Consider the following 22,036-nt stretch of genomic DNA (forward strand, 5'->3'; position numbering starts at 1 on the left):
CGATTAGAGATGTTCTGAGTGTACCATGGATGCTGCTGCTGCTGCCTGGCCCTCCGCCTGCTCGCCATCCTGTCACACCAGATTACAGCAACTGTTGACAGAGTCCCCACAGTGCAGGGTGGCTGCTTGTGCAAGGTTTTAGCTCTGACCACCAGTTTGATGCCAGTCATTGACACTGGTTTCACCAAGGGGATGACAAAGACTGGTGATTGGTGCAGCTCCTTCATGCTCTTTTTAGCAGACTTGTTTTGTTTTATCCATGGAACAAAACACATTTCCTCCCTCCTATAATCCATTACAGTTTATATATGAAGGCGGTCGTGTCCAGCGTAGCGAACTCTTAAAAGACGACATCTCTTTACTGAGAAAGGTGACAAGCCACTCACTTTAAAAGGCTCCACTTTTGCATAGCTGTGTAGTCTTTTTTGTTTTTAAACACAACACAGGAGATTTCTCTCCTTCCTACTTGCTTTGACAACCGCTGACAAGCATCCCAGCGTCTGTCTGCTCCAGCGGGCCATCTGATGAACGGCTCTGTAATCAAGTTGAAAGCGAGTGGTCACAGTATGCCAGTCAGAAGGGGCTGCTCACTAATTGGCAGAGACCAAGGTTTCCTTTCTTAGCTGTGCTGGAAAGATCTGAACCTTAACTTGGGTAGTGATTGTCAAAGCATGAAGTGTCAATAAGACCACAAGGTTAACCACCTCCCAGGAAAGTGTGTCACTGTTGCATCGCATGCATGCATATATATTCTTGATATCAGCCACTTCCTCAGTCTGCCGGTTGTACATGTAGGAGCTTGTCCGTCCACGTCTGCTCCTCTCCCTCCTCACTCTCATCAGGTTTCAGCTGTCTGAGGCATTCACTGAGCAGCTCGTCCTGAGGGGCCATTTTCTTGATGTACTCTTGGATTTTCAATGTGTCATCCTGGACAGTGGCCCTGATGCTCACTGGTCCTCATCCTTCCTCTTTCCATTTAGTGTACAGCCTCAGGATGCTGGACTTAGGGTGAGACCCTCCATGCATGCTGAGGACCTTTCTGGTCTTGACATCTGTGGCTTCTAACTCCTCCTTAAGAAGTACAAAAAGACCTCATCCTTTTATTTGGAGAAATATTTTGGCTTCTCATATTCTCATAACCTCAATATTTGTTGAGATATTTCACTCAACCATAAGAAGAAGAAACTTACGTCATGCACTGAGTCATGCGGTTAGCATAACTAGGAAGTAGGACATTGTCTTCCCAATGGATTAAATTAGATGACATTTCTTGTGAGAGGTCACAGTTGCATATGTCCTTATATCCATTACAGGGTTTTTGTGGGATGTTTTGTTGCTGTGTTGCTGCAGACAGCTTCTAGACATCAGCATGTGTTTAGATTTGTTCGTTTGTCACTTTAGAGCTATTATTGTTGGTCAAAGTGTTGATTGGTGGAAAAGTGAGTTCCCCGCAGTGATTCGTCACTTGTTTATCGCTGCTTTTAAGACAGGGAAGCCCTTAATCTGCCTTCATTATTTTTCTCTCTGTCCTTACAGTTTGTCACTAGGGTATAAATTTCCTGCTTCTCACTGCAGTCAAAGATGAAGCGACTGAGCCAGAAGATAGAAGGAAAGCAGGGTGGAGGGGGAAAAAAAAGGACAGGAGTGAAATATATTCTTAAGTGACACATTTGAGAACAGACTGGAGCTGAAGGCCAGCCTGGCGCTATGTCTTCCAAGGAGAGCCTGGATTTTTATGGTTTGTGGTGTCTGTGCAGATATACCATGCTGACACATTGTTATTTTCATAGTTGTGTTGAGAGACAATTAGATACCAATAATTCCTCAGATGAAATAGTCCAACAGTAATCTTGTGCCCTTCCACAGTCACTCATCTCTTTCAGATATGGCTTTCCTATCATTGCTTAATCATAAAGAAGCTACTCAGAGTCTCGTTCAGATGGGTTGTAGTCTGTGGTCTGGAGCTGGATCCACATTATTACTCCCAAACGTGTTCAACAGAAACGTTCCCCTGGTTTACAGTGATGGCGAAAACTCTGCAGTGTCCAGTCATTATGCTAGCGTTTGAAGATGTAATACATTGTGTGGAGGGTACATTTAATGATGGACTAATGCTAGCAGACATAGCTGCGTGTTCGCCCATCGTCACAAGTGCTGGTTTCCTGCACGTTGTCGCTCCATTCCGGACTAGAAGTGGTCACACATGACCCAGAGGTTATAAGTTGACAGGCTGGTTTAGGGCAAGTGATGTTAAAGCAAGAACAGATCATACGCAGAGAGCAAAAACACTCAGACTGCAATACAATGAACACATGTATATCAAGAAGAATGTTTGTTGAAACTGTACCTGCATTTAGCCTCAAATCCAAAATCTCAACTAAAATCCAAACTTTGGTTATAAGTTTGTTTGGTTCTTGTTCAATTTTGCTCTCAGACTCAGTCCTCATAAGAAGGCGCATGAACAGCACAGCTTTTCGTCAGTCATTTGGCGTGCTGTTATCAGCATGTTGTGTTTCCCCTTGCAATTTAATGCCTTTTAGCCCCATTCATTTATCTAGAAATCCTTGATTTCTGATGTTGATAATTCATTTTTATTTTAATCCAACCCCTAATCTTTTCCTGAATCCAGACCTTAAACGCAGCGACGTCAAACTGATCATTAGGCATTGGATTGAAATTTGAAAGAATTCCCGAATTCATATTTTATTGCTGTGATTGCTCTGATCGTCATTTAGCAATGTGCAAGCAGGCTTCAGTCGGCTTCAATCTCATAACCTGTAAGCCAGGAGCCAAAACCTGCCTCCATCAGCACATATCTTATAGTCCAGCTGAAATCAAAACTAGCATGACCTAGTTTGTGACACTTTGGCCAAACAATGAACCTGTTCAAATAGGAAGGAATATTCTGTTAAGTGCATGGCCTATTTCTCGCAAAGAATGCCTTCAGAAACAAACTTTAGTGTACACGAAATGAGCCTGTTTGTTTGTACTTTGCAGCCATGTTAGAAACAACCGTCACCGATGACGTCAATGTGCAGAGCTACGACACGGCATCTCTTCACAATGGAGGTCTTTGGGGTTTAAAAAGACAAAAGTGTGTAGACATGGTATGGCAAATGTCCTTAAAAGTGCCATACTATTTATATGCACCAGGAGATGGGTTTAAGAACCTAACCTGAAGTTGTGGCAACAAGTTGTTATTCAGCAGGAATGTTGCCATGTTCCTATCAGAAAAATCACAAATAGGCAGAATAATTCCCACTTGAACCCCCAAATATTTTTCATCCCCAGGTGAAGACTTAGGGGACAAAAGTAAAACCATCAAAAGTTGTTGTCGATTTAATATATCATGATTGTTACTGTATGGTGTTCTCTATAGATCTGTTGGTTAATGCTAATGACACATGGGTTCTTCAAGGGCTGTCCAACTTCCTATGGGGAGACTTTCCACCCCTCCCCCCTTGTGACTGTTCCAAAGGATAATGGACAATGGAAAATAAATGAGAAATGGGATTTGGCCTAAAAATTGATTCACACAATAATTTATAATCTTGTCAGGTGAATTATATACCACCAAAGAGTAGGGTTGAATGTTGCTGTGGTGAAAAAGGCCTCTGAGGGTTCATGATAAAACCATCAATGAGTCACCAACACTGTCCACCTACTCATCACCATCAACAGGGCAACAGCAAAGCTCAGTGCCGCCATGTCTCTGTCCAGCCTGTCCTCCTGACATCAGAGTGATCGGAGCCGTTACTCCTCTTGACCATGAAAGAGACACAGTTGGTGTGAGTCATCCAGAGAGCAGGCTATAAAACAGGTCTGTGCTCCCCAGGCCAGCGTTAATAAGTAGAAGCATGTCATCTGGAGAGGGAACACCTCGAGCAGCGACAAGCTCTTTTCCGTGTTCCTCTTCCTCCAGACACCACCTTTCATTATATCGATCCACCAGTCAGCCTTCTGTCATATACACTGAGCTCATTTTGTGTTCAGCTCCTAAAGCCTGTTTTATGTTTCCTGCCAGTTACCACATGTAATTTCTTATTGTTGGTGTAATCTTCCGCTATCATGTTGAGTTATGATCCAGATGGATCCTCGCACACCGTCTACCTGCAGTCACATAAATCTTCCGGGGTTTTTATCTTTGCTGTTTCCCTTCTTTGATTTATGGCTCAAGTCAACCAGATTCCACCAAACTAACCAAATGTCTGTCCTTCCTCTTCGTCTCACCCTCAGATTATAGATAATGGGCTGTGTGCAATGCAAGGATAAGGAAGCAACTAAACTCACAGATGATCGAGACACCAGCATCTCCCAGGGAGCGGGCTACCGCTATGGGGCTGACCCCACACCACAGCACTACCCAAGCTTCGGGGTCACCGCCATCCCCAACTACAACAACTTCCATGCACCTGTTGGACAGGGAATGACCGTCTTCGGAGGGGTCAGCACCTCCTCTCACACTGGAACCCTCAGGACTCGTGGTGGAACAGGTGAGGCTTTTGTCTCAGTTCTCATTCCAACATCAGTGATAGATGATTAATGACATCACATCTAAAATAACTTTATTTTCACTGCAAATTTTTCTTGGAATAGATTTATGTTGAAACAATTAACACGGGAAAACCCTACATCGGGTCCACCAGAGACTGGCCACGTGTGTGTTGTACACCATTATGGAGTTGTAAAATTCACTGCTACACATCGTGTAGAATCGTAGCAAATAGATAAACTTAGGGGTGTCAACAAATGTAATTACAGGTTTTGCAATTAATTAATGTAAATTTATGGTATATGTTAATTTTGGCCACCACAAACTTTTAAAAAATATTCAAATTCAAGTACATGTTGGTAAATACGTGAATTGATAAACTTAAGAAGGTGAAATTGATGACCATAACAATCAAAATCATCTGCCAAACTTGGGTGTTGTTCTTTCAAAGACTGATTAACCAATAGGAATCCTTGATTTTTGCCAACCCTACATTGAAAGCGTAGCGCTGTTTCATCAGGGTTGACAGAATATTGTTGCTAAGTGGATCTCCATGTTTTGAATTCAGGAGTTTAGCAGCGTAGCAGATATTTATTGTTTAGTTTATTTGGAGCAAGTTCTTGTGTTACCAGAGAAAGCTGACATGTTTGTTTTTATCGAGAAGCATCTTTATATAGCTCTTAGGGTTGATAGACACTCTCTCATCACTTCAAACTTTTGCACTGAAAAATATTTGCATTGCTTTATTGTGTACTACTGTATATGTAGCACTGGACCTTTACATAATATTTTACAGTGCTTCTAAAAAAAGTTAATCTTTTTGTTTTAGCCTTTTTGCTTTCATCACCTGTGAGTTCATTGATCTTTTGCTCAGATGTTTGAAATAATCTCACATCTACTCAACTACATACGAACAAGCAGCGGAAAAGCATTTTTCTTGAAACAGCCATTTGAAGGAAAGCATTTATATTTTTTTTTTGCCAGAAGAGTGCGTCGGACCGTGTTCGTCCTTGCAACTTTTGTCTTTCCAACCAAAGGACATCTTCATCACAGTTCTTTAAGATACGGAGCACTTTTGTGGGATAGAGAAAATAATAATGGCAACACAGAGGGTGTGTGCGCCCTAGCTTGCAGCCGCCCACATACACACACATACACACACTCACATTACAAAAGCCCTCTGAGGGGTTCAAAACTTTCTACAACACCCTGAAATCCCGACAACCCACATATTGCTGCTCCAGCTCCTCTCCCAGCCTCCTGGCCAGCCAAGCCCTGCCAGGAACGTCCGGCTGGTTTCAGCGCAGGACTTTCTGTGGCGAGAACATTGTTTAGGAAGGGAATATTCCCACTCAGGATATCCTTTATGTTTGTCTGAGCCCAGGCCGCCTTACAGAGGAACTCAGCATTTCCACTCCATTTAGCCTTGTCCCTAAATGTTTGGATGATGTTCTGCACTATATAATCCAAATCCACGTGCTGGCAGAGGAGCAGAAAGGGGTTTAGCTTTTTAATTTTCTCCTGGTGGGGAAGGAAATTTGGACATAAGCTGCCCTTCCTTCTCAACCCCTGTTATAACACAGCAGCCAATCTTGTTTACCCAACAGCCTCCAACTACAGTCTCATCCCAAAGAAACACACATTGTAATTGGCATCACACACATCTTATTGATTATCAGATGATGTTTGGATGATGTAATATCCCAAAATAGAACCTCAAACCCAATCCTATAACCTTATATAACTCATTGAGTGCATCCTCTCTGACAGTTGTCAATAAACCCGTTTTACCTCTGCTGACCTGATGGAACATTGGAGCACTTAAAAAAAACAACAACACTCATTTAACATCTGGAAGATGAGGAAAACCTTCATACCACTCTTTTCTCTCTTTGGGTTTTTTATCACATGAGCAGCAACACGGCCTTCTTATCGGCAGTCCAATGAACAACACACACTCTTTATATCAACAGCTTCCTGGAAAGTCTGAGCCTGGTGAGAGGATCTGAAGTGAAATGACTTGAATAAAGGCGATCAAGAGAGTCAAAGTGGACTTTGAAGAAGTGCCCACTCCACTTCCATTTGTCAAACACTGGGAGCCATGAAACAACTTAACAGCTGCTCTCAACTCAGGCCTCAACTGAGTTTCTTTTTTTTTTAATCTTATCTGGAAACTTGTACTATGTCATTAAACTGGAAAAATCAAGCGAGCTTTAATTGGTCTAAATAACTCTAACTGCTGAAGGGATTTTTTTTTTTTTACTTTGAGTATTTGTTTTTGTGATTTTCCTTGCTGGGATCTGGGACTCAAATGGAACAAGAACAATTTTGGAAATAAATGTTCCATTTTGAGTTTAAAAGATTGAGCAGGGATGTGTATGGAGTGATATTAGACAAGATTGACTGCCCTCTCAAGCTTCAACATTGCTGTTGTGAGATCTGATTTTGTTTTTCCGCTCACCTCAGCTCCAATGCATTTCTAAAACTTGAATTTCCTGGCTTCATGTCAATATTTCCATCAACTTTTTTTTTTTCCCAAAACCGGATATCCCTGAATCCGAATTTTTCAAGTTGCTCCAAGACACCAATTTTGCCTGAATCGGTAATTTTTAGGGAGAATTTCACATTATTTACCAATAATATTTACCATACAAAATGATTAAAATCACATTGCATGTTTGTTAATAGTTGTCTTCAGTCAAGCTTGCAGCATGGTCCAGTGAATGCTGTGTAGGGATGTGTGGTCAGAGTTCTTCACTTCCAGGGAGGTGATAGCCAGCAAGGCCGCGGAGATGCCAGGTCTGAACACAGCCTGAGGCACTACTAGAACTTCAGGTCTGAACGTTCCTGCTAGTGTGTGTTGTATCTGCTCTGATTGACAGCGTTAATAACGAGGTGGAAAAATCCATTATGTAGGAAGTGACAGCATGATTGACAGCAGATTCATCCATGTGACAGGATATCTCACTTTACTAACTGCTGTGGTCTGAAAATTGTTGCAGTTGCCTTTAATTGCAAGAGGATAACAGCATGTAGGAATGTGAAGGATTTCTGTATAAAAACCTTTATTTCAACCGCTCTGATGCTCCCAGTCTTATCTTGTAGGGGAGCTGCTGGTGAGATTATACTGGAATGGCTGAAAGGGTTTTTCAGGCCACTGGGTGTTATCAAGAGAGGTTTTAGCCAGTCTGACGGGTCAAACTGGATTGAGTCGGTCCAAATCCCAGCTTCATTGGACTCCTAACATTTGAAGCACCCTCTGACTGCTTACTGTTAGTTCAAGCTGTTCAGGCATTTGATTTGTTTCAGACAAGCAGAAACACTTGGCTGAGAGGTACAATATTGCAACATTACTAAGTATCAGTAGAATGAGGCTTTTTATGAAAAACGCACAAAGAAACAAATGTCAGCGCCAGTCGTGATTCAGCACCTCACTGGCGTTCTCCGTCTGCTATATTACCTTATCACCCCAGTCCAAATGTGTTTGTGTGTTTAAATGAAAGTTCTCATCATTTAACATTTTAATTTGAGGTTTTGTCTCGTTTCATTGAAGCAGTTCTGTTACAAGACCTGGATGCAGTGGTTTAGTGTGGCCTCACACCGTTGGCACTTCTGACAGCACGTGTAATATACACATTTGCCAGGGTATTTTAATAAACTCACAATCCATCAGTTAGTCCCTTTTAATTAAACCCTGGTGAGGTTCAACCACTGGTTTTCTTGTGAAAGCAGCAATCGTACTTAATGTCGACCAAAACAACTGGGGCCAAGACCAACTCTCCCAAATGGCCTCTGCCAGTTTCCAAGCAAACTCCAGTGTGGTTGGGTGAGGAGTCAGCCCTGATCTGACCGAATATGTGACACACGGATTGCCATTAGAACTGCAGAGCCAGTGGGTCAGGTCGTGGAAACGAACAATCCGATTCAGAGCAAATTGGTCCCAAGTGGGAAAATAGGTTGTTAATTGGGAAAGTGGCCTAGTAATTGGGCTAGTTTCTGAAGAGAATGTAAGAGTAGAGCTGCTGAGCTGATAGATTAACGTTTCATCCCCTGACACACGTGTATGAGTGTGTGCTACGTGCATGTGTGCATGTGTGGTTTGACTCTAGTATGTGCTGCAGCCCTGTAATGTTATCCACCCAGTTTTCTTTAATTATGGCCATCAGTAACAGGATTCTTCTTTTCATTTCATTATGAACTGCATTTCAAAAGGTGATAAGTGTAACCAGAGAACAGTTTCATGTTTTGTTTTGTTTTTTGCCCTCTAGCTGTTGCTCATTTCAAAGTCCTCAAGTGGTGTGAAATTGCGTTACACAGGTATGTTACGCACACCCTAAATGTGAATTGGTGATCTGAGCCGATTTGTGCATCACTAGTGCAGCGGCATTTGCTTAGATACGAACAAAATGACTGGTAACGCGACAGGTAGAGGACTGACTCTGACTATCCCCTGGAACTTAAACCTCGCTGGGCTGAAGATTTTACATTTATCAGTGGTAAATGTTTTACCAATTACAAAGATTTGTTATTGGTCTGCTTTAATTTGTACAGTCTGAAAAAGGACTAAATAGAAAACCAACCAAATGCATTCATTTCAGTTTGATTGTGAATGGTCAGACCAGATTTGAGTTGTAAAAGTTCCCTCAGTTTTCTCTTCCTCCCTGTTTTCTTAGTATTATTTGTCTCCCACTGCTTTCTCTTCAAATTTCCAACAATGAAACAAAGCTTCTTTATATGTTTTTTCAAGCAAGCAATAAGAAGGAGTGTAAAGGCGAGAAACACTCTGTGAGAGAGAAGTATTGATAGAAATTAAAGTCAAGCGCTGCAATAGAAAAGTCTGTTCTTTAAATTCTGTTATGAGAGTAAATGAAGGATTAGTGGAAGAAGATGTGAGTGAGGGGATAAGACTAAAAAGAAATGTTATTCTGCAGAGGTTGTTCGGCCATGATGAAGCTTCCTACAGGGCTACATGCCTGATTTCTCTCCTAAAAATTCTGGACCACTTGCAGGTCCTTGAAGTCTTGTTTGATATTAGTACTCTCTGTTGTTCTATCCTCAAACTCATTCATGGTTTTACATTCAAAACAAAGCGAGAGAGCTAAATGTGTGACGAACAACAAAGCACAACTCGAGCTGCGTCTTCAACTTGCACCATACAGTACAAGGACCGGTGCAAGGCATCCATGAAGAGGTGGAAGCTGGAAACATCTGACTTGTGTACATGTGGCAAACTCCAAACCATGGAGCACATCATGAACTGCAGCCAGGCCCCACAGTGTTCTGGAGATGACCTGGCCGCAGCCGCGCTCGCCTGTTCTATCCACTGGAGGGACACCATATGAAGATGGCCTGACACGAAGAAGGAAGACCATACAGCACAAGTGCTAATGCTAGTTTCTGACAGTTTTGAGTAGTTGGCTCATCCCTAATAAATCCACCTGCACAGGTGGAAGCTCAACACGCTTCAGTGTGGCAGATTATAACTGTGAACATCACACCTGCTTCACCTCAGGGAGGTGTTGGATTCATACAGCTCCTGTAGAGTCTGTTCACGGGCTTTCGGGTCACCGTCCAAAGCTGCATTCAACTGGTTGGATAACAGGATGAACGAATATAAAATGCAAATGGATTCAATTTGCAGCAAACTGTGCACGTCCGCGCAATGCACAGCAACAAAGCTTTATGGATTCTCTGAGTCTCTCGTCGCATCACCAGGACTTCCCGGTGAAAACCCCGACACTTAGACCAGACAAGAATTTAGATATGATGAATCAAAATTGACTGTACTCAAGTCTCATTGTTGTGAGATACCTCAAAGATGGTTGCTTCCTGTTTGGCCTGTTCACTCTAAATTTGACGATCACTTGTCACCCATTAAATCAGACTAACTTTCACTGCGTTCAACATTCGCTCCAGGTCCCTGGTGAATCAGTGCACCACTTTTTCATTTTAACTGGCTTATCTACCAACCGCTGACACTGTGTTCTCACCCCTCCTCCAGGAGTCACCCTCTTTGTGGCACTTTATGACTATGAGGCGCGGACAGAAGATGACCTCAGCTTCAGAAAAGGAGAGAGGTTCCAGATTATCAACAGCACGTAAGTCGCTACAGCTGCTTATCAAACTGTCTGCACTGGGGACGAGTGCATGTGGCCACTTTATCGTTAAGATGCTGCGGGGAGGGGAGCAGATTGAGTTTTGCATTTCAGCTGAGGTAAAAGAGATTTGCTTTCATTATCTGAACTGCGCCCTAAAATATATCTACTTTTGTGGGGCAAAAATCCATTCAAATCATGTTTTAACTGACCTAGCAGCTCTAACACTTTAAACAGAATTATCTAACACCAAAAAAAAAATGCTTCAATTCACAGAAAATTGCCAGGAGAGACCAACTTGGAAACAGCTTTATATGGGGAACACTATTATAGGCCTGCAAAAGTATTCCAAAATGAGGTGAAAGAAGCGGTTTGAACTTGAATGTTACAATCAGCAGTAAATGCTGTTTATTTTAGGGTTACACAGGGTGGAGCAGGGTGTCCAGTGGCGGTGATGGGTGTAGCATTCCTTCAAGTATTCCCTCTAAACTTGAACAGGAAGTGCCCTGTTACACCCGTGGCGGTGTTGGCTAGACACTCTGTATAACTGCAGATGAGCAGTAGGTGTGTATATACATACATACAGGCATAAGTATATTTACTTATACACCTTTTTTACAACTGTAAGGTCATTTGAAGTGCAACACCCTCACCAACATGTACGCATACTGTAAAAAGAAAAATAGTGAAATACTCAAAAAGATGCAAAAAGCCTCAAAATAATATTGAGGGCTTGTAAGTTGAGGTGAATAAACAAGAAACAACTGCTTTCATGCAAACATACACCAGCTCCAACTACTAATGTGAGTATTTACTTGTGAAATGAAGTGTACTTGGCTACAGTATCACCTCAGCCCTTGGCCCAGCAAGGTCAGACTCCCCCCTCGCCACACCCAGCACGTATCCGGTCCCAGCCAGCATCTCTCACATTTCAGCGCACACCTCCATCCCTGAGGGACCTCCATCAGAGCAGGAAGACACACTCATTAGAGCTGTGATTCCCTCCTTCAGTCTTCCTCTTCTCCATCTTACTCTTCTTCCTCAGCAGGGGCCAAACACAGCTGCATCTTCATCCATTCTCCCCTCCTCTCCACCTCCCTGCATCCGCCTACACCTCAGTGCTTCAAACAGCCTCAAATGTGGTCAGGGTTTCCTCCAGCTCACCACACTGACCCCTGCTGGAGAATGGCGGGAAAAGCTTTATACCCTCATTTGCTTCAAGCTGTCAGATGCTCGCAGGAAGTGAGTTTACAGTTAACGTTAGGCGGGCCCACTAGAGATCCCACCGGGCTCAGCTGACAGAAGGCACTGTTGTCCCTTTCTGTTTGGGATGGCATCCTCCAGGGAAGCGGCTCACGCCTCCGTCCTTCAGTGTTTAGAAGACACTGCACAGTGGGCGTGTCACTGTGAATGTCTGCTGTTAGTATATTCACTTGGTGTTGTTGTGGTTCAGCTGCAGGGTATGTGTACCCTCACTGTGGTCAGCGTAGTGAGTGGCTCAGTCACCACAGCCAGAGAGGATCTGAATTCATTTGAAAACAGTTTCTTTGTTAACTGCTGTCGTTGTTTTCTGTTTGTTTGTTTTGCTGCAGCACAATAGATGTAGGGGGTTTGTTTGTGGGTACAAAAGAAGAGGTGGGACAGACAAGGGCCCACCCTCTCCCTGTGTGTTTATGTCTCCCCAGCTCCACACAAACACACATCTTACACCCCCGTGTGCCACTCTCACCCTCAGAAGGCAGATTTTCGAGCCTCCGTCTCTCCCTCCTTCCCTTCTTCCCTCTTGAGTGTCCCTTCATGAACAAAGGCCTGATTCTGCCTGGGATGTCATACTCATGCAATCCCCCATCATGCCTTTATTCAGCATAAATAAAGGCCAAACAAGTCCTCCCCCTCCTCCCTTTTCCTCTCTCTGTCTCTAGCATCCCTCTAATAAAAAAAGGCAGCCCCTCACGGTGTTTTTTCAAGCACACCTAAATCTAATCTATGTAGAGCGGTACAGATATGAGTCCTAAAATGTGTTTCACACTGTTAAACATCAAGTTGTCTCATCTTAAAGTCATTGGGGTCATTGAATAGGTTATTGGTTAAATGCCTGAAATAAGGTCGGTAGTTCACTCGAGCTTAAGATATTCTAACGGAAGACAGTGTGCCGGTCAGCTCCACACTCATGAATATCAAGGAGTGTGTGTCTTATGTCACATGCTGACAAGTGGCTAAATGACACAACAAACATTATCACCCCTTGAGCAGAAGTCATGCATCAAAAGTGTCGTTCCAGCAGTTGTGACAGGAAATCTGCCCGAATATCTGAGTGTAAGTGAATGCAGCTGACGTGGACTCCGAGGCTCACAGCAAGTTCACTCTGACATAAAGTTTTGTGGATGAAATGGAGATGTGTGATAGACAGAGAGTCAAATGTAGATTTTATCCCCACTGAATAAGAAAGTCTTACTCTTACGATCATGTGGTGTCAGATGCTGCCAGAGGACAGAGACTGATTTCACCCAGCTGCTGCTAGCTTTCCTCCAGTTAGTCCAGGCAGCCTCCTGCCCCAGCCACACACACTACTACTGCTTATTTATGGCTTTTTTCTTGCTAAATGTGTGTTTAGACCCCCTTCTGATATGATCTGCTTTGCATACTTACCATCTATTGAGCTAGTTTTAACGAAAGTAGTCACAGTTTGTCTTATTGTGATAGAATTGGGTCTTATTGAATATTCACAATGAGTGAAAGCATTGGAATAAAGCCTCACTCACAGGAAATGTCTGTTTTCCTAAGAACAAATGATTTCAAAGCCAAGGCAGCTACGGTTCTGGCCACTCTTGTCAGTAGACTCCTGACTTCTCCCCAACCTCCCTGTACAGTTATTAACATCATAAATACTGTTAACTGCTCTATTTCTGTATGATGAGATCACATTTCAGCTTATCATTAAATGCGATGTTTGTGTGTGGTTGTTTGTGTGGGGGGATGGAGGGATAAGTCTATAGTATTAAAATTGCAAGACAGTAACTGTTTAGATGAGAAATGCTAAATAAATCGGTACTAGTTTTGTGTTTTTATCCCCACATTACACACTTTCCAGACGTGCACTTAGAACATACCACTTCATTCTAAATACCTTCAGTAAAACACTGTCTAAGTTAAATTCATATGCTGAACAAAAGCGACCAGTTAAAATGCATTAAGAAATATATTGTTTAAGAAGAATTGATTAAGATATTTGGGGAGTTGCAATGCATTATATGCATAACAAGTGAGTAAAGTGTATTTATATTGCATCTTTCACAGATAAAAATGAGCAAAACAGTAGTAAAACACAATAAAAGACATATAAGCTACAATAAGAATGCTCTCAGATCACGTTCACCAGACATTGTTCATCATATTTGTTGTGTAGATAAAAAAAATCTTTTTAAGCTGAGAGGTGGGGTTCACCCTGGACGGGTCACCAGTCGGTCGCAGGGCCATCAGGAGCAACGAGGGGTTCAGTATCTTGCTCAAGGACACTTTGACTTGGTCACCAGGGGAAGTGAGGATCAAACCAGCGACCCCTTGGACCATGTCAAAGTATTGTTGAGCAAAATACTGAACCCCTCGTTGCTCCTGATGGCCCTGTGACCGACTGATGACCCGTCCAGGGTGAACCCCGCCTCTCGCCCAATGTCAGCTGGGATAGACTCCAGCCCCCGCACAACCCTTAACGGATAAGTGGTACAGAAAATGGATGGATGGATGGAGGTCCTGATCAATTTTCCTCGATAGAATAAACAGTGCCGTCAGCTGTGTTTAGCTAAGGAACCTTTCCAGCATTAAATTCCTGCATAAACTGTTTGGCTAGACTCAGGCTGGCTGTTTGTCCTTCCTCTGGTATTTACACTGAGCTTAACTACAGTGTGAAAAAGTGTACATTGTTGATTGAAAAAAAAATCCAAAACTAGCAAGTAGTAGCCTCTAAAATGTGATGATGTAATATTCTTCTTTCTTATAAACATATGAACATGTGATTGACAGCGTAGCATTTGGCATTATTTTATGTTTTCTGGTTGTCTTTACCGTCATCTCTTGATATCCATCAAGACTCAAGGATGAACTGAAATGATTTTGGTGGTCAAAGGTCACTGTCACCAAATAAAAATGCAATTTTTCAAAAATGCCTTGAAGGAATATCTTCAAATTTTGCACAAATGTCCACTGGGAATTGAGGTTTAAATGATGAGATCATAAGGCAAACATTACAAAGGCACGATGTTTCATTTTAGTCTGATGTTGTTCTGGAATAATGAGATAATAATCAGCACTTAAGTGAATGATGAATCTGGAGCTGCAGCCTTAAAGTGGCCCTTTTATAAACTTTCATTTCTTTTAACGGCTCCGTGGTTCCCCTCCACCCTCACAGAGTTGACATGTTTATGTAGTTCCAGTCTGGGTGGCTGCCTTTGAGTAGCCACATGTTGACTTCCTTCTCTGCCTCTTCTTTACTGAAAAACACTCACATCATTGTGCGTTTTCCCCGTGAATGTTACTGAGGAGTGAGAGTAGAGTCAGTTCATATGAAGTAACATTTTTTCTCTTTTCCCCCTTTTCTCTCCCTTTTTTCCAGTGAAGGAGACTGGTGGGATGCTCGCTCACTCACCACTGGTGGCAGTGGCTACATTCCCAGTAATTACGTGGCCCCAGTGGACTCCATCCAAGCTGAGGAGTAAGTACTGTGTGTGTGTGTGTGTGTGTGTGTGTGTGTGTGTTCTTGTACTTGCTACATAGTGAGGACTAGAATATGTAATTAACTAACTGAGTGAGGACATTTTTGGAAAGTGAGGACATTTTAGCCGGTCTTCACATCTTCAAAGGGCCGTTTGAAGATCAAAACTTGGTTTTAGGGTCAAGGTTAGAATCAGGTTCTGGTTAGGTTTAGGGTCAAGGTTAGGGTCAGGCAGTCAGTTGAGATAGTTACGTTTAAGGTGAGGGGCTAGGGAATGCATTATGTCAATGAAAAGATAGAAGTACATTTTTAACCAACAGAGTTAGGACATTTTTAGAAAGTGAAGACACTTCAGCTTAAGGTCAAATCTTGCTTTTAGAGGCGGGGTTAGAACTATGTTATAGTTAGGTTTAGGGTCAGGCATTTAGTTGTGATGGTTAGGGTTAGCGGCTAAGGAATGCGTTCTATCAATGCTGGTCCTCACATAGATATAACTACAAGGATGTTGATGTGTTTGTGTGTGTTCCTGTTTTACTGGACCAGGACATGCATGGTGGCTTTCATCTAGAATATTCTTTGAAGTACGATTACTGGACACGAGGCTGCAGACCGACGGACACGCGTGCACAGTTAAGCTTCCGAGCAACAAAAAATTCTGGAGGGAAATTCATCGTCATCCCCTGCAGGCTGAATGTTTCGATTAGCCTGATAAAATTTACGTGGCATTTTAAAGAGATGGCTTTAGAATATGAAATGCCAGACTGAGAAAATACAGCAGTCAGGGCTTTTTTTTTATTTAACGGTTCATTGAGTGCATACATTTTTAGAGTTGCTGCAGTTCAAAGAACATCTGAAACTGTTGAGTTTGACACATATGATGGATGGAACTGGTGGAGAAGATAATACACAGCAAGTGTACTAAGCTTTCTTTTTTCCCTCTCTCGTCCCATTCCCAGCAACCTGCCATCCATTAAGACCCAGACGTGAGAACAAGTCCACCGTGAAAATTTCCAATAAATGAAATCTCATTACAAGCCAGATAGAGCTGGAATTCAACAGAAATTGTTTTTCCATCCACGTATTTTGTTAAGAAATTTGAAGTATCGCATTAGAAATGTTAATTGATATGGCAGAACTCCCTCAGATGGTCCAAAAGGTTTCTGCACTCACTTGAGGTGGTTTTTGCCTCTTTAGAAAAAGAGTACAAGCACCAAACGAGAGATGGAAACCCTCTTGTCATAAAGCTCTAATGCCACAAATATTCAAGTCATGTGACTGAGCTGCTGATTCCAGTGCATCTTCATGGATATTCACGAACTCCCACGGGATGTCCAATATTACTCGTCGTGAAAATAGTAAACTGAAGACATCCCTTTGTTTTAGATGCCCAAGGCGCCTCTTCTACTTACCACATCTTCTTGTTCTACTTTGCCACAGTCGTGATTACTGTTCGTATTTCATCCCGTCTAACAATAATAGGTCATTCATATCCTAGTTTATTCACTTGAAAGAGTCGATGGAAATACACCCAACTGTGTCGCAACATTTGCAAGTTTCGCTAAAGAGGGGAGACGCGGGCTCAGCTCTGCTTACCGACACATCTACCAAGGTGCAACTCTAGCAGCTTTAGTCGGTTGAAACGTCAACGAAACAAAGCAGTTGCATGATGTAAAACTCTTGGCAACGCACCTGAAATGCAACAGCGTTGGTGTATTAGATGATGATGACGTGGGATTGAGCTGAATCATTGAACCCCTGGTCCCCCTCTTGAGCTGCCAGTCCTTTACCCTCAGACATTTACGCCTCGTTTCCACAGGTAGACTTTAGGGACTCATAAATGTGATTGTGTACTTGGAAGTCCATTCATTCCCATTCATCCTCCATGATCTCTCGTTCCTTTAATTCTCGGTCCGGTAGTTTCCCTGGTTACTTTGAAAAAAATCAAACTTTTGCTGTGGAGATTTGATAATTGACGTGCTATGGAAAACAAGGTAGGAATGAGCTAAATAACAAGCTGTTACTTTATCTGTCGCCATCTATCAGATGTTGTACTTTGTAAAGCAAATTAGCCAAAAGGCATTTCTGTTACCTTCTGGTTAGATCCGAAAATCAAGAATCATTAAGACCCCCCTTCCTTTTTTCTGACTTACATATGAAGGAAGTAGCAAGCCAGTGCGAGAAGAAGTGAGTTATCCAGCGAGGAAACCGTCTGAAATCAGTGGAGACGCAGACAGGTTACAATTGATAAACCAAATCGAACAGGAAATGATTCTGAATATTGTGAAATTATCAAATATAACCATTTTTGCTTTTAATTACTTTGGGTTTCTGTAATCATTTTGCAAGCAGCATTATAAAAAGTTTAATATGTAAAAGCAGCCTTCCACTACGAGCATGCCACTGGAAGATAAATATCAGCGTACGGCACTTTAATTCATCAGAAATATTCATTTTTGAACCAACAGCTGTAAAACTAAGATGTCACAGCTGCAGAAGCAACTAAAGAAAACCGTATTTTCCAAAATGTATCTGGATTGACCGACCAACACAGTTGGAGTTGATACTTGCTAGTAGCCAAGAACAGCCTGTTAACCTCAACATGCCCTCTCATTCTTATTTTTTCCCAGTTTTGTGTTCTGTGAGAGGAAGCCAGATATGACAGCCGATGTCATTGGCTCATCTTTATGTTACCCAACTTACATTATTACATTAACAGTAGTTGTCAAAAAGAACTTGACGTTGTGCTGACTAGCTTGTACCTGGCTTGCAGAGCTGATTCTTCATAAATATGGGTTCCATCGGTCTTCATGTCTTTAAATATCTGCAGGCTTTGTTGATATGTGATGATTAATACATGTATGAAGGGCTAATATCTAGAAATCAGGATGTAGGTCTTTTTAATGAACTGCGACACTTGTGATGTTCTTTAATCGGTCTAACATTCATTTGAAATCTGAAATCTACCTGCCCCTTAGCTATTTTTATTTCCCATTATTCAGAAGGTTTCATTTATTAGCAGTTATTAAATAACGAAGCATAAAAAATTGAACAGTCATGTTTAAACCATGTGGGAGGGGTGTTGCATCAGTCCCAGGGGGAGGGGTAGTCGGCAGCCCTCCTAGCATCCCTGCAAGGCTGTCATATTACAGCACTCCAGCTACATTTTTGAATTCAAGACACACCTTCAGCGGCCGACCCCGTTTCACCCTCCTCGCTCTCCATATTAATGTCCTTGAAGTTGAGTGATTGAAAAACTGGGATCAAGATGTTGTTTAAGAAAGATTCAGTGGATGAAAAGAAAATCCTCAAGGTGAACTCACGTTGATGCTGAGGTAATTCACTGTATTAACATCCTGCATCACCGAGGCTGATGATGAGAGGCGGGATGTTGTTGCTGTGACAACGTCAGCATCTTTGAGATACAGCAGTCAGATGGTGGATCTCTTCCTCAGCGGAGTACTGATGTGTGATAACGATGAACTTTTATTTGAGCCGCTGGATAACAGCAGTGGACTGGTAGGTGTTTGGGGGAAAAAAGTTGTGTCCTCAGATTCCCTCGGTCGCCTGGGTGCAGCTGGGGAAGTTCCTGTGTGTGTGTGTGTGTGTGTGTGTGTGTGTGTGTGTGTGTGTGTGTGTGTGTGTGTGTGCGTGCGTGCGTGCGTGCGTGCGTGCGTGCGTGTCTGGGGTGGCAGGGTGCTTTAAAGAAGCAACCCCAATACAAAGTTTGTTGTTTTATGCTGTCGAAATTTTGGGTTTCATTGTGACGTTGTTTGTGCAGCAGCTCGCTGCTGTCACACGTGATTCATGAGCGACGCTGTCATCCAAGTGGGGAGCAGGGTGTCTTTTCTGCGGGGGGGATGGGGTATTCTTCTTCTGATCGTGGTATAATGGAATATGTCAGTCACTTTGATTCAGCCCTTCTTTTTTTCCTTCGTACACCAGTAAACAGAAAGTGGATGCAACGCTTCTTTGCTTTTCTTTTAACTGAACAAATGATCAGGTGAACATTTTACCTTTCATTTTTCATGCTAAGTTGATGAATATCTACATGGATCCTTACATATGCGCATGATTTATTCGGGTGAATTATGTGTTTATGTATTATTTGAGCTTCCCCCTTCCCAAGTTGGCCGCTACAACACGCTTCAAAACTGTTACTAATGTTCTACTCTGACTGAGACTGCCTGTTGCCTGTGTCCCTGTTTCCCGGCTCATGTTTTTTCTATTGTCATTGTATAGAATTGATAACTCAAGTTAACGTTCTGTTAAAGAAAGGTGAAGGAAATATACACTGTTCCACCAATTGTTCAAAAGGAAAAAGCAAATAAGCGTTGCTGCTGCTATCTGTTTGCTGATTTCAAAAGAAATGAATGGTTGAAGTAACCCTTTATAAAGGTTGAATAAATGCTTATAAATGCGTTATCAATTGCATCATATGAGGGTTATGCCGACCCTTATTTATTGAGCTGTGAATGCTTTTACTTGTAGACAAATAAAGTCGAGGTCTAAAATCGAATCGCCTCATGAACCATTAACGAAGAGTTGTAAATGAGTTATAACCTAATTCCTCGTCCGTTACATGAAGATGTTTTTTATCCATCGAGGTAGGAACATCTGATAGACAATTTAACCCATATTGATAAAAATGTCATCGTGTACCGTACCTTCGTCAGTGACCCCGCATTGATGTACAGAAGATTCGGTTATAAGTCATTACAACTGTTAATTAAGGGTTTATGAAGTGTTTACAATCCAGTTGATAATGAACTTACAACCTTCCGTTAACTCTTTGTAAGAGTCGACTAATTATAAAGCAGCCCCCTATTGTCCTTAATACCATGAGAACGCAAGAATTATACTTGGCACCTGGACCAGGGGAGCGGCCTCCTTCACAGTATGATGAGGATGATGATGACGGTGACGGGCGAGTCTGTCAGGGTCTCGTCTATTGGTTTTCCTTCTTAGAATGACTCTCAGGGACCCCTCCAGACCACTCAATGTAAGCTGTTTGCGTTCCTATCTTTTCTCGTCTCATGGCAGCTGGTACTTCGGTAAACTGGGCCGTAAGGATGCAGAGAGACAGCTGTTGTCCACGGGCAACCCTCGGGGCACTTACCTGATCCGGGAGAGTGAAACCACAAAGGGTAAAACCGCAGACACACTCACACTAACTCCCTGTTTGACGCTAGCTGTGTGTATGTCAGGTGGAAGGAGACCATTCACATCGGCCTAATGAAGTCATTACAGTCCTTTTGAGCGCTGATATTTCCCACACGGCGGGCAGCGTGTCCGTTACGCCTGAGCACGGAGCCTCAGTAAGCCTGGAACTCTAATCTGTCTCCCTCCAGGTGCCTTCTCCTTGTCCATACGGGACTGGGACGATGTGAAAGGAGACCATGTCAAGCATTATAAGATCCGTAAGCTGGACAGTGGTGGCTACTACATCACCACCAGGGCTCAGTTTGACACGCTGCAGCAACTGGTTCAGCATTACTCAGGTATGGATGGCACTGGTTCATTCTGCTGAATTTCAGGATATTTTTGAGATATATATTTTATAATTTTAGGATGTTTTATTTTCACTAAGTTAGTCAGACTATGTATGGTATTTAATTATTGGGTATATTTTGGATGAAGTTCATGCATATTCTGTTTCAATTATATGATATTCAGCTCAATCTTTTTGACTTTATTTGGTTTCATCTTTCAGCAGAGTAATTTTGGAAATACAGACCGTCAACTTGTGAACATTAGGTGGATTAAAAGCAATACATTGTAACTTTAGGCAGGAGTCGCCCCAGGTCATCGCGGGATTTATGACCTCACTGTAGCCTCATAATTAGGAGTTTATTCTTACCTCATGCGACTTCAAATCTGTAAAAGTAGAACAACAGGATTAGTACCTGTTTTTGTGAAGTGAACTTCTTCTTTCTCGTTCATCTGTACCACTGATGTGCAAATTTTAGGATCATATTTATAGGAATAGACAGTTTTACCCACACACTAATTGTTTGTCTGTATTATTTACTTCTCATTTGTTCTATGTCTTGGAGCAATGATGATGTTTTTATTTATTTATTTATTTATTTTGAGTCTGTAACCTCTTAATTATCACTCCCGTTCTCTGTCTCCCTGTCACAGCTCCTGGTGTGTTGTTGTTGTCACGCTCCAGTTGCTGCACTGACTTATTGATCTTATTGTTTATGTCTTAAAATCAGCACCATGGATTTTCTGTATGTTTGTGTCATGGGGGAGTGAATCCCCCTCCCCTACGTTTTATCGCCACTCGAGAGGGTGCATGGAGCTGACAACACACCACCCTTCCAAATAACCTTCAATCTTTTCAGGGCCTGTGCTTCTACTGCTCTCTGCTGCTTCCTTCTCTTTTTCATCTCTTGAAAGAACTTCAGAGCAAATGTGGCATTCTTTACTGTTTACTGCCTTTACAGACGTAACAGAAGTCTGTTTGTGTGACCTCGAGAATCAACAACCATCCATGTCACATTCATATTGAAACCAGGACTGAATAGCCTTTGAAAGAACAAATAACAATCTTGCTCTGTGTAGATGAAAGGTTTAGCAATAAATGACAGCTTTGTTCTATTCAGTACATCCGGGAGCTTTACGGCTGTAACCCCTCATGGTCCTCTATGACCAGCAGCTTATATCGCTCTTGTCATACAGAACTGCATCCCACGTAATGGTTTTCCTTTACCTGTGCTAATTAATGTAAAAAAAAAT

The 22,036-nt window shown here is 42.3% G+C and overlaps 1 protein-coding gene across 6 annotated transcripts in view; it reads left to right on the forward strand.

The window, feature by feature from the left end:
- The window catches only part of fynb (FYN proto-oncogene, Src family tyrosine kinase b), a 78,208-nt gene that overhangs the window by 44,515 nt on the left and 11,657 nt on the right, over window positions 1–22,036 (forward strand). For all 6 annotated transcript variants that reach the window (XM_086190359.1, XM_086190358.1, XM_086190354.1 and 3 more), the window contains 5 exons: window positions 4,237–4,493; window positions 10,494–10,590; window positions 15,197–15,295; window positions 20,336–20,439; window positions 20,644–20,793. In XM_086190359.1, coding sequence (XP_086046485.1) covers window positions 4,247–4,493; window positions 10,494–10,590; window positions 15,197–15,295; window positions 20,336–20,439; window positions 20,644–20,793 — 697 coding nt within the window. In that variant the 5' untranslated portion in view covers window positions 4,237–4,246. The remainder of the gene's footprint in view (window positions 1–4,236; window positions 4,494–10,493; window positions 10,591–15,196; window positions 15,296–20,335; window positions 20,440–20,643; window positions 20,794–22,036) is intronic.

The sequence above is a fragment of the Aulostomus chinensis genome, chromosome 20, assembly GCF_037954235.1.
Source record: "Aulostomus chinensis isolate RoL2024-O1b breed Wild chromosome 20, RoL_Achi_v1.0, whole genome shotgun sequence".
NCBI classification, from domain to species: Eukaryota; Metazoa; Chordata; class Actinopteri; order Syngnathiformes; family Aulostomidae; genus Aulostomus; species Aulostomus chinensis.